The 13,088-nt window shown below is 32.8% G+C and overlaps 2 protein-coding genes across 3 annotated transcripts; one reads left to right on the top strand and one right to left on the bottom strand.

Annotated features, from left to right (window-relative positions):
- Positions 1 to 655: 655 nt before the first annotated feature.
- Positions 656 to 1,786, bottom strand: Sld5 (DNA replication complex GINS protein Sld5). The gene is made up of 2 exons (XM_077438416.1): positions 947 to 1,786; positions 656 to 877 (listed from the first exon to the last, which is right to left on the bottom strand). The coding sequence occupies exons 1-2, from the start codon at positions 1,524 to 1,526 to the stop codon at positions 804 to 806; spliced, it is 654 nt and encodes a 217-aa protein (XP_077294542.1). The 5' UTR covers positions 1,527 to 1,786; the 3' UTR covers positions 656 to 803.
- A 1,949-nt stretch (positions 1,787 to 3,735) lies between these two features.
- Positions 3,736 to 9,762, top strand: LOC143917042 (opsin-1-like). Of its 2 annotated transcripts, none has more exons than XM_077438412.1 (10): positions 3,736 to 4,137; positions 6,983 to 7,210; positions 7,288 to 7,451; positions 7,520 to 7,640; positions 7,713 to 7,830; positions 7,901 to 8,114; positions 8,187 to 8,334; positions 8,415 to 8,525; positions 8,601 to 8,767; positions 8,849 to 9,762. In XM_077438412.1, the coding sequence occupies exons 3-10, from the start codon at positions 7,315 to 7,317 to the stop codon at positions 8,973 to 8,975; spliced, it is 1,143 nt and encodes a 380-aa protein (XP_077294538.1). In that variant the 5' UTR covers positions 3,736 to 4,137; positions 6,983 to 7,210; positions 7,288 to 7,314; the 3' UTR covers positions 8,976 to 9,762. The 2 variants fall into 2 exon arrangements, with proteins under 2 accessions (XP_077294538.1, XP_077294539.1); XM_077438413.1 differs by having other exon boundaries at positions 3,803 to 3,902.
- Positions 9,763 to 13,088: the final 3,326 nt, after the last annotated feature.

The raw sequence follows: 13,088 nt of genomic DNA, 5'->3' as shown, positions 1-13,088 counted from the left end.
TCGGGATTAATAAGATTGTAAAAACCCTTATTAAGTTTCATAAGATTATGAGAATTTATAATTTTAATATGAATAAAGGAAAAACTGACCAACTATTGATCTAAAGAGTTCCTATTGATTGAGCTTCAAATATAACATCTTAATAAAATTATTCCAAGTATTATACATATGTAGCGGCATAACCAGGTAAATCTTTCTACAAAAAAAGTCGCGACCGAATTCATTTGGAACTTTGTGATAAAATAAGAACGTTAGATTTTATAATCTTTTAATGCATTTGATTGAATTTGTAACAAAATATGTTACCTGCTCAACCTCTACTGCCTCCTAAATAAACTCCCAAGTTAAAAAAATGTTATAAATAGATACATAATTTTGTATTTATTGCATGTTATGCATAACAGAGAACATCTAGAAATATATGTTTAAATCAACATGAGCAAATGTCAATCATATAAAACTTGGGCTAATAATGATTAGTCATTGTAAAATATTAGCAATCTACAATCATATTAATCTCACATCACCGGCAGATTGATTTCCGTGGTTAACTGCGTTATTAGATTAATATCAATTTAAGAATTATTGCAATGATCCGAGTAATTATGAGAAATAATTCGGTTAAGGTAGTAAAATCGAAATACCAGATTTTTTTCATTATAATATCCATTGATGTTATATGGCGTATATGTATATTTAATCATAAGCAATTATTTACAGGTATATTGATATGACTCAAATGACAAATCAGTATATGTATTTATAAAGCATTATTTTAGAGTATATGTGCCAAATTTAAACAATTAAATCAGTTGCACCTTGCCATTTTTAACTAAATCTGCTATGTATTTGTATGGTAGAATGTGTTGAGATCCGGCTATAAAACAAAAACGGAAACAATAAATGAAAATTATAGTAAATAAGGCACTCAATAATAAAAACATACCTTCCAAATCAATTTCCTCATCTTGATCTTCGCCCAAACCTTCCAATACTACGCCGTTGACAGTTTCATTGGCTTTAAAAAATACGTGAGCGTTCATATTTGGGTTGATCGTCATTTTATCGTCTTCGAAGCTGTGCATGTTATCGGGCATATTATTGAGAGCAGTCGTGGTCAAGTATGACTTCAAATTTTCAATGTAAGAACTGGCATATTGATATTCAGCTGGTGTTAAATAGTTTGTATCACTCGCCATGCGTTGTCTTTCTTCTTTCAATATTTGCAACGTATACCTTTCAATTTTCTCCAGTCTCGTTCTTAGATAGCTGCTGATGATGTACTTTATCCGGCATAGTTCCATTTTGTGAACCGGCAACCGGAAGTCCGTTTTGGGCAACTTATTAATATTGGTTTCCATATGCTGAATCTGACCCAGCATACACTCCACCATGTCGTTTTGATGGGGAAGAATTTCAGGGGAGAATTTCTCGTTTAGCCAAGCAGACTCTAATGTTTTTAAAACTATATCTGCCGTTATGGGCTCTTCGTCGTCACTGAAACTAGCACTATGTCCATTCTCCATGATGTTTCAATATTCATAAATATTACTACCTCAAATGACACTTGAACAACATAACCTGCCTACGTTTGACAGTTGAATGAAATTTGGCGCGTAAAGTTGCTCGCGAACATGCCTATGTGTTTGTAAACTCACAATAATATTAACATTTTTATTTGGTTCGTTGATTACTAGTCAAATGTAAACCGGTCACAGGACAACCGGTCGCTCTAGATCGGTCACACGTGATCACCCGTCACGCTAAAACTGGTCACGAGTAAACTGGTCACACCCTAAAATCGGTCAACCAGTTTTCTCGTGACCGATTTTAGGGTGTGACCAGTTTTCTCGTGACCGATTTTAGGGTGTGACCAGTTTTAGTGTGACGGGTGATCACGTGTGACCGATCTAGAGCGACCGGTTGTCCTGTGACTGGTTTACATATGACTAGTAGTCCGTTTATGCATTTTGAAGTTCGTTGATTATTCCGCAAAAAGTGATCTCGCACACGTCACTAAAATCTTGATCATGGAACATCTGGCACCCAAAAACTCCATCAATACATGCGAAATATTGTACTAACGAGTGCCAGATGTTCCGTGATCGAGATTTTAGTGACTTACATGAGACCACTTTTTGCGGAATAATCCGTTTACTGTATTTTAATTATAATCGCATGCTTCTGAAAACAACATTTAAACGTTTAAAGGTCTGTTCATACCTATCCAGCACGACCCGTATCCTGCAAGTGTCTTGCAAGTGCGGATAGTATTATTTGGTACATTATATGGACATATTCATACTCCATTCGCGCATGCGCATTTACGCATTCATGCGCGTCCATATAGAATGTACTAAATAATATTGTCCGTACTTGCAGGATACTTGCAGGATTCGGGTCGTGCTGGATAGGTATGAACAGACCTTAAATTGTTTCTTTTAATTATTTTCTTTCAAATTTGCCAACCCATTCGATTTAAATTCAAGGTAATATTGTAATAATATTAAAATCTCTCATTTTAGTACTGAATTAAGTGAAAAACGTCAGAATATTAGAAGAAATTCTAGCTGTCGGCCGTGCAGTAATCGTTGGCCACTTGGATTAAAATAATACATTAACGCTAATTGAAGATAAACTCATACGAGTATGTTGCTATTAATTAATGATAAACGTCAGAACCATCGAGATTTTATTTTATAACCATTTTAAATTTGTATTTTCTTACTCCAAATTTACAGAATCGGTCCGTAAATCGGATAGTATGATTCTCTTATTAGGAAAAAAATAGGTGGTCATAGAGGTGGAACGCTATATGCTTGGCATAACGAGAAGAAACAGAAAACGGAATACGTGGGTGGGAATTATGAAAAAGATGGTTGATAAAATGGCGTGAGTAAAGAGATTGAAATGGCAATGGGCAGGTCACGTAGCTAAAAGACCAGATGATAGATGGACGAACGAAGTGCTCGAATGGTACTCGAGAGATTGTAAAAGGCCACTAAAAAGAAGGCCACATGGAAGATGGGTGGATGAAATCAGAAAAAAACGTGGAATGAGATGGATGAGAGTTGCCCAAAACAGAAACGAGTGGAAGCTTGTTGGAGAGGCCTTCATTCAGCAGTGGATGGCGAATAGCTGAAAATGATGATGATGATGTTATTAGTGTTTTTATTACGATTCACATAGCAAAAATTGTATTGATAACTGGATTACCTCGATAAAATAAACGAATTTTTGTTATTAATCCACAAGAATAGTCGAAATATGATTTTTCTAAGTGGAATTTTATTTAATTCTCATATAAAGATAATTTAATATATTATCCCTATTAATTCAATTCAGATTCGTGTAAATACGAGTAAATACTAATAAAAGCTTTTTGCTCGCAATTTTACCGATTTAAAGTTCAGCACATTTCCCATTAACCCATTTAAACGAAAACAAAAAATAATGTAGTCAGAACACTAACCCAATCCTACAAATGGATGATAAAAAAAATACCCGACTATAGATTCCAATATTAATTTTGAACAGGAAATTGACAGATTTTGAGACATCGACCGAACAACACCAATATATAGAAAAATCGCGCGATTTAAAAACATATATGTATCTCCGAATCTCGAGCCAATCAACATTTTTTATTACCAGATTCGAGTTTACTGGGCATAGATCTAACATTTTTTTCTTTTTATGAGACCTGTGCTATTTAGAATCGAATATGATTTTCTCAGTCGTACTTTGGATTTTCAAGTGCTTAGATTTTGTTACGCGGTGTGTGTGTGTGTTGTGCTAAGACGCTGTTGTTTCTGTTAATTGTGTATAAGAAAAGTCATATCTCGTCTCTGAACCATTTTTCGTGTCGAACAGTGCTATTTACATAAATATGTAGAAAAATAGTAAGAATTAAAAAAAAATCTACCATGAATAAAAATTTTGCTTCCTAGCCTTTAAATCTGCAAATGTTTTAATAGAATTTGATACGTCAAGTTTTTGAGATATTTCGTTTTCAATTGATAATATAGCTAATGAATTTAAAAGTTCGTTCGATAAAGTTGACCTGAGATAGGTCAATAAATAATAATAATTACATTTGCTAAAACTACGTTCACATGACGCAACTGTTACGGAAAGGTTAGTAAAATTTTTAAAGCTATCCATAAATTTGATAAAACATTTTGTAGCTGGTTAATTTTTATAAAATTTAGGACTTCTATTGAAGTATTTATACCGCCGAATATCAAAGTGCTAATTATTTTTATTTCTTCGTGTAAATCATTACCATTTATATAATGTGTAAATCATTACCATTACTTACATTTGTATGTATTCTTCAAGTAATTTATTTCGGGATTATATTTTAAATCAAACAAGAATCCTTAAGTTTTTTGAAAATCGTCAGTTTGTTGAAAACGCCCTTTAAGAGAGCTATTACATTATCTAAAATCACATTAAATACTTTGTTTTTAAAGTTTCATTCTGAATTATTGATACTTTAGTCTACACATTCATAATCAAACATTCTTTTTTTATACGAGTTATTTTTTCTGTAAAGATTAGTTCTACATCCAATATTTTTGCTAATTCTATCCCTTCACATTTGACGTTTTCAAATCCGTACGATTAAATATTCCGTGCATGATTTTAACAGTTATATTACTGATCCTAAATCCATTATTATCGACTGATTTGATTTGTTAATTACATTTATGTGTTTCAAAATATTATACCATGTTATGAGGAGGGTGAGAAATAAAATATCGCATAGCTGTTGGGATAGCGTTATAGATTCATGTTTAATCGCGAGATCTACTATATACACATTAAGATCTACGATCAACTATCATACACTAGAAGATCGTTCAATGATCAATGTAAATTTTGAGCTGTAATTTGGGTAAAATTATGTTTTTTAAAAGGTATTATTATGTTTTAATTTTGTTTTTTGGCGCCCTTTTCTCCAGCGCCCCAAGCGACCGCCTGTACTGCCTGCTCCTCGGGCCGGCCCTGAAACTAGTATTTGTTTCGTATGCGTTTAAAACCTGTACAATATATTTTTTTAAATATGCCTTAATTAAATAAAAATACTGCTTGTTTATAAGCTTACGAAAACTATGGATATTTAACTACAAGCGGGGGGGGGAGGGGGGTATTTTCCATCCACTAGATTTGGCCAAGCCAGGAAGATGCATGTCATTTGATGAAATACTATGAAACTTAATCAAATCGGTTATTCGTAACTAAAAGTTTAGGCCGGAAGAAACTACGACAAGCTTAAATTTAATGTTGATGAAAAAAAAATATTATAAAAACCAACCACAAACTAAACAACTTTCGTCTCCTCAGGAAAAAGCTAACATAACGTCCCTGGCAGTTTTTCTGTTGATATTCCAATAGGTTTGCTTCTTCTTATGGTTAAATTAGAAAATAAAATAAATTTATCTTTCAACATAGTGACAACTAGTTCCTAAACGGGTGAAGAATGTTGAACTTAAGAAATAATACAAGTTCATGATGTATTAAGTGCACAGATAAGACGTAATATGGAGGGTACTATATAATCCCATTATTTTTGTCCTTGTTTCCAACTGACGATGGAAATGTACACGTGCTTTAAGTAATAGTATTAAAAAGAAAATTTTCTTAAGGAACAGAATAGAACTTTGTAATATTGTATTCCCAAAAAATATGTATTGAATAATTAACATATGTATTTTCACAAAAGTTAAAAGTAATTCTTAATACTGAGATGAAAATAATCTTACTTAATAAATTATAGATTTATTTCTAGCAAAAAGTAGCAAATCGACGTGCATATGTATGTACATACATATGTATATACATATGTACAGTATTATTGAATTCTAAAAATTCTATGTATGTATTCATATACTATTCATAGCTTTAACCGAAGAATTCTATAAATAATGCATAATGTACGTATACATGTATGTACATGTGTAGAAAATCTATATTATTTGATTTAATGTTTTTTACATGAAAACAAAAAGAAAACTAAGTAAAATAAAAAAGTCGGATGTGACCAACCCATGAATTTATCTATGTATTTGAGGAATATATGAAGGTCACAAAACGAAATTCGATAAATAATTAAACATATGTACATACCCGTTCACACATACCGGTTATGAGAGTATTTTCGATACAAAATGTAGGGAAACTTACATAACACAAAAGTTCTACTTCCGATTGTCGGAAAAAATCCCACTTCCGGTTTATTAAATTTAGTGATCTTTTTTATTTTCATCACATTGATACAAGAATTATACTTGATTTTTTTTGTGAAGAGCACACATGTTTAAGCGGTCGAAAAAAATATTGGAAGAAAAATCGAAAAAGATTAAACTGCCACTTCCGGTTGATGGATGGTTAACAAATTTTATACATAATTTGATATTAAGTTTAAACTTTTAGATATGAAATTTTAGTTCAATAAAACCTAAAGGTTTTTGAGAAAAACATAAAAAACCTCGATTCTCTAGAGTAAAGGTACTACTTCCGGTTCAGGTAAAAATATTATGATATAAAAGTTATAATTTATATTACATAGAAAAAAATTAGTCCGATTCAGTTAGCGGTTTGGGAGATAATTGAATTCAAAAACTTAAAAAAAAGAGGACACCTATAAGTGGAGGTACCATTTTCGGTCAACTTAAAAATTAAAAAAAAAATTACGTAATATCGATAAGCATTTCAGTTACCGATACTGAGTTTCAGTTCGATAGGACTAATGGTGTTCAAAAAATCCCCAAAATACACAAAAACACACATTTTTTTCTAGATCATGAAAACGTGATCAGTGATCGATTCTGAGTTCGAATCAGTCAAAATCTCGGGGTCAAATTTTCGCATGATCACAAAACTTCATCTATGTATTGTTACTAAGTACATAGATATAGTAAAAATTGTCATCTTATTAATTTTACATTGAACGAGTATTTTTCCATTTTCCTTCCAGTTCACTCCTGAACGAGTTGCATTTTCTTCAGAGTCTTCTATTGAATTAAGACTATCGATTGGAGACAGAGCTTTAATCTGTCTTAGACTATATAACGAGTGAGCACCCCGGCAGTGAGTGAGTAGCTGTTGAGGCTCTTCCCCTGCAGCCTTGCAGTGCAGGAGCTGAAGTAGTTCGATACATCGATTTTCTTCAGTACCACTTCTGTATTTTCCTCTTTCTTTTCGGGTATCAATTTAAAATGTTCAATATTGCCTATAATTTTTTAAACCAAACTTCAAATCAATTATTATATAATTTTGTAGTGATCTTAGGCCAGATAGCTGTCGAGGATGTCTTCCGGCCTTCTCCCAGCTAGTCATAGCGCGCTTCAGGCATGGGGACCCCAAGCTGCAGCTTATGGTGCCTCCAATGTGACCGTCGTCGACCATGTGCCACCCAATATGTTGCACATGGTTGACCCCTATTGGTAAAGATTCTTCCATAAACCAAAATTTTTTGAACAATTAAAAAACTAAATAAATTTTATACTTTCAGGTACCAATTCCCTCCAATGAACCCTCTCTGGCACGGACTTCTAGGCTTCACAATCGGTGTATTAGGCGTTATATCAATCATTGGCAATGGAATGGTCATTTTCATTTTTTCAGGACAAAAAGTAATTAATACTTCACCATATTGTTAATATTTTGACAATTCCTCATTGTAATATTGCAATGCTTTTTTTTAGTCACTAAAAACTCCATCGAATCTCTTCGTCGTTAACTTGGCTTTCTCCGACTTCTTCATGATGTTCACGATGGCTCCTCCGATGGTTGTCAATTGCTATAATGAAACTTGGATATTAGGTAAACGAAATTCTCTTCATTTCAATTATTTTTATTTACAGATTGATTTTAAACAATAAAAATTCTATAGGTCCTTTCATGTGTGAACTATACGGCTTTTTTGGATCTCTGTTCGGAAGTGTGTCAATCTGGTCCATGACCATGATCGCCTTCGACAGATACAACGTCATTGTTAAAGGAATTGCTGGCAAACCTTTGACCAACAACGGAGCACTGCTCAGGATTCTTTTCATTTGGTCGTTCTCTCTTATTTGGACTTTGGCTCCATTCTTCGGGTGGAACAGGTAAAGCTCATTAATCTCAAAATTTGACGTAACTTTCAACTAGGCAGATCCTTGATATTTTAAATTCAACAGGTATGTACCCGAAGGCAACATGACGGCTTGCGGAACAGACTATTTGAACAAGGATTGGTTCAGTCGCAGCTACATCCTTATCTATGCGATATTCGTCTACTTTACTCCTCTCTTCTTAATCATCTACTCTTATTTCTTCATTATTCAGGTGCGTATTGTCAATAGCAATCTTATTTTTATGAAGACATCTCCATTTTTTCGATTTAAAATGTTTTTTTTAAATTATAGGCAGTATCAGCTCACGAAAAAGCTATGAAAGAACAAGCAAAGAAGATGAATGTGGCATCATTGCGATCATCTGAACAAGCTAACACGAGCGCTGAGTGCAAATTAGCAAAGGTTATTATTAATTATGTTTCATTCCAACCTAGCAATTTTAACAATACGGGTCTTAATCTACTTAATACATTTCAGGTCGCTTTGGTGACAATATCTCTGTGGTTCATCGCGTGGACACCTTACTTGGTCATCAACTTCACTGGGGTATTCGAATCTGCTCCAATCAGTCCTCTAGGCACCATTTGGGGATCCCTCTTCGCTAAAGCTAACGCAGTTTATAACCCAATCGTTTACGGCATCAGGTAAAATAGTAATTTCAGAACATAATATATCATAATTTAAAACGATGACAAATTAATATAAAATTTGGTTATTTGATTTAGCCATCCTAAATATCGGGCAGCTCTGTACAAGAAGTTCCCTTCACTGTCTTGCCAATCTTCATCAGACGACACGGGATCCGTGGCTTCCGGTGCAACAACTGTCTCGGAAGAAAAACCAGCTGCGTAAATTATCAACTAAAAAAAAAAAACAATTCCTAAGCTGGACCGGAACAGAACTGAATCGGCGACTCGTCGATTTTTAAAAGCTTTTATTACTATATTTAGACTTCCGGTGCAATATTGGGAATCGCGTTTTTGCAAGACTCGAGCGGTATTCAAATGGTTAAATCTCTAATCGGCAATCAATTGGTTAATTCAATAAGAACATTGAGGACGAAATGTCGAACCTGTCGAATCGAGCGCGATTCGTGCAAAATATTCACGAGAAATTCCGAAACAACTTTTTTTTAGCATGTAGGTCGTATAGTTGAAGTGTTTTTTATTTTGTTTTAATTAATTGTTATTAGAATTTTTATTTGTTTCGGATTGAAGAGTGCATATTTTGGAAACACGCTCGATCGACCGGTTTAACCGTTGCACACGTTTCCGAGGGCCAAACTATTAGGCCCGTTCGTTAAAATTTAATAATTTCTAGTCGTTTAAGTGTATAGTTCACCGACGAAAGTGAGTCGGTTTATATTTTTGTTTTTCTATTTATTTTTTGGAGCCAGAATCGACCGGGACGAAGCAGCCGTTGCTCCTTTCGGGAGGCTTCGAAGTGGCCATCGGATCAGCTTCGACGCTCGGATCGTTCTGCCACCATCAATTTTCTATTCTTTTTTTTCTTCGGTAATAAATCGCAATGTTAACATTCATTTATTACGCGTTTACGTGATTGATTTCATAAAAAGAACCGTTTTCTAAATGTAATTTAAAATATAACGAAAATAAATGATCCCAGCATGCAAGGAATTATATATGGTTTCAATCTTAAATGTGTATCCTCTCCATATATCCACCACAACACTAAAATTTCATATACATACATACATACATACATTCATACAATTCTTCTGGTTTTTTTTTATTATATACATACATACAAACATATATACCAGGAAGGCCTAACAGGTAAACCCCAATGCGCCTTCCTGGCCAATTACAAACAATGCAGCATTTTTATTACATAAGTCGCTGAATTACGAGACACTGGAAATTCGAAAATAACGAGACATCCATAAATTTTACTGTGCATTTTTCATAATCAAATAGTGGTGATTTTCATAATCAAAGGTCGGTCGTTTCCTATCAGACTTTGTCAATTTTTCTGATTTCATTGTTGAAATTTGTCTAAAAAATTAGCTAAAAACCTTTCTTCCTACTATGTAGTAGGTAGAAAGGTTTTTAGCCAATTTTTTAGACAAATTTCAACAATGAAATCAGAAAAATTGGCAAAGTCAGTTAGGAAACGACCGACCTGGATTCACAAATATCCAAGTCTGACCAACAGCATTACAGATATACTCAGAATAAGTTATTGCCATAAATTAGCTATGCTGCTGGGTGTTATGAAAAATTTTTTTAAAGTTTTCAATAACACATCGAAAACATTACCTGCTATAATTATTGTAATAAATCAAGTAAAAATACACATTCTAAATTTTAAAAAAAAATTGTGAAATATAGCTATCTATGTATGTATATTATATAATATTAAGTAAAAAGATGAATGTTTCATTTTGCTATTTGCACAATTTCCTGTAAATCTAGTTTTCAATTTAGAACCACTAAATTTGGAATACTACAATTTATCATATTCGCAGCCTTTTTCGTCAAAGGGCTAATTTTTAAATTAAAAATATTTGGGGATCCTCAAATTTTTATGGCAAATATTATTTGTGTACGCAAATTTGATTTGATTTGAATTGCATTTGCATTTGCATTGATGTGTCTAAATTTATATTTTCATCAAAAACTAATAGAAAAGTTTCCACTATGAGATTTTTGTAATTGTTTAATTATTTGAAACTAAATCCGTCAATTGAGTAGTTTGAATACGCAAAATAAATGGGAGATGGCTGTCTATTAATTGAGATCTTGAAGCCGATTTATTAATGCACATGGCATAAATTTTTTTTTCACAAATGTAATTACGTACTTCCAAATAATGAATAATAGTATTATGTATATTAGTATTATGAATATTTTAACTGAAAGTTCCTTGTAGAATTCAACCATTTTTTTATTATGAAAAGATGCTCTTGCTACGGTATTATCTAGCAAACCAACATATAAATTCAAATTGCATATTTGCAAAAACTTCACCCGGGTAATATGAAAATGAATCTTAAAAAATATTTTTGGTTTTTTGGAAATTTGAAATCTTTCTACTTAAAATCCAAGAAAAGCTTAGAAAATTCATCTACTGCACCTGAAATGATCTTTACTGAAAACTGGAAACCTTGGTAAAATGTAGGCGCATAAACAGGTTGAATATGTACGAAGTGGCCCAGTTTGAAGATAAATAAAAAATATTTGGGGATAAAAATATGGGCCTACCTCACGGGCCGGAATGTGAAATGCCGGAAAACGCAAATATCGGAAGGCAAAGATCGAAAATCGAAAGATCTTAAATCGAAAGATCAAAAAAAAAAAGGGTGCATGGTAAACGGTACATACTCACTTAATTTGCGCGAGCAGGATACAACAGGAACAGGCTTTTCCTCCCGTATTAATTTGCGCGCAGAATTTTTCAATTTTCGATCTTTGCCTTCCGATATTTGCGTTTTCCGGCATTTCACATTCCGGCCCGTCACGGAGACCGAAAAATGTTCAAAATATATGTATATCAAACGTTCGATTGGGAAACAAATCGTCTGCTGGGGACAATAAAAAAACGTTGTGAATTATTTGTAACATTTTCCATAAGTATCTCATTTTCTAAAAAGGGTTTAACGTTTTTTTTTTTGATTTTCATCCGCACAAACCATACCGAACAATTGGAATATGTTCGTTCTTATCACTGTATGTGCCGTGTTGAAATTTTACGATCAGACAAATTAGTTTCCAGAAATATTGTACATATGTAACTAAGGTTAAATTTTGATTTAAAGTTAATTCACTTGTTTTTTTATAAACTTACAAATATCTTATTTTAAATATCGAATAAAATACATAAAAGCGGTCCTGGTAAAAGTAAAAACTGACTATAATTGATATAATCATTAAAGTAAAACTTGGTTTAGCCGGAAAGTAATAGCTAATGTGTATACATATGTATAAGATGTCATGAGAATAATCTTTGACGTCTTGGCAGATGAAAACACGCTATGAAGATAAAACTATTTTTTATTATGATTTCACTTTATCTATTATTATTTTACATATCTATAGGGTTGCCATAATTGTCAAGCATTGATTCAGGACATTTCAGTGCTACATAAATAAAATATGGAAAAGTAGGTAGGTAATAGTTTATTTTAAAAAATTAGTCTTTTTTAGCCCAATCGTATTTTAACGATGATTTAACTTTTTTAATTAAATCGTTTTCCTCTTTTACATGATGATAAAATTTGTCATTTTAAAATTATACTGGCAAACCAAAATTGCCTCAACTGTCTCAACTGCCAGCTTATTTCTTTCATCCGACCATTGTGTTGAAATCGGGGAAAATATTCTCTCCACATTGGCATTGTGGGCTGGAATGGCAAATATATACTCACATAGTTTTATTAAACATGACTTCTGTTCAATATGCTTGGTATCTCTAAGATACTTCAGCCATTTCTCTTCCATATTCAATTTCAGCGTTGTCTCCCAGTTTTCGTTGGTATTATTTTTATTTAAATAATCTTTTAAATATACGAATTGGTTAAAAAGAAGCTCATTGTTTCCAACATCGATGTTCCTTACCTGCAAATATTCAACGGTTCGTTCTATTTCCCCTCCATTCAGGAACTTGCTTGAGAGTCATCCAATCGAAAGCATTAAATTTTTTGAATGATTGGGACCACTTATCAATGTATTCTACAGCAATGTTAAAGAAATCGACAGTCTGTTTTTGGAGAAAAGTTTAGGGAGAAAACGGGACAAATTGTAATACGGGACCGAGTAGTGAAATACGGGACATGTCCCGTATATACGGGACGTATGGCAACCCTACAAATCTATTTACATATGTATATACATAGAGTTTAATGTACAAAACCAAAATTATGAATAAATCAATATTAAAGAATATAAGAAATTCTTTCTGTCAAAAATTATAAGTTTATAAGTTTTTGAAACGTTTTAACGTTGA

The sequence above is a fragment of the Arctopsyche grandis genome, chromosome 9 (genome assembly GCF_051622035.1).
Source record: "Arctopsyche grandis isolate Sample6627 chromosome 9, ASM5162203v2, whole genome shotgun sequence".
NCBI lineage: Eukaryota > Metazoa > Arthropoda > Insecta > Trichoptera > Hydropsychidae > Arctopsyche > Arctopsyche grandis.
The sequence above is the reverse complement of the archived record's forward strand: the minus strand, read 5'-3'. Positions and strand labels throughout refer to the sequence as shown.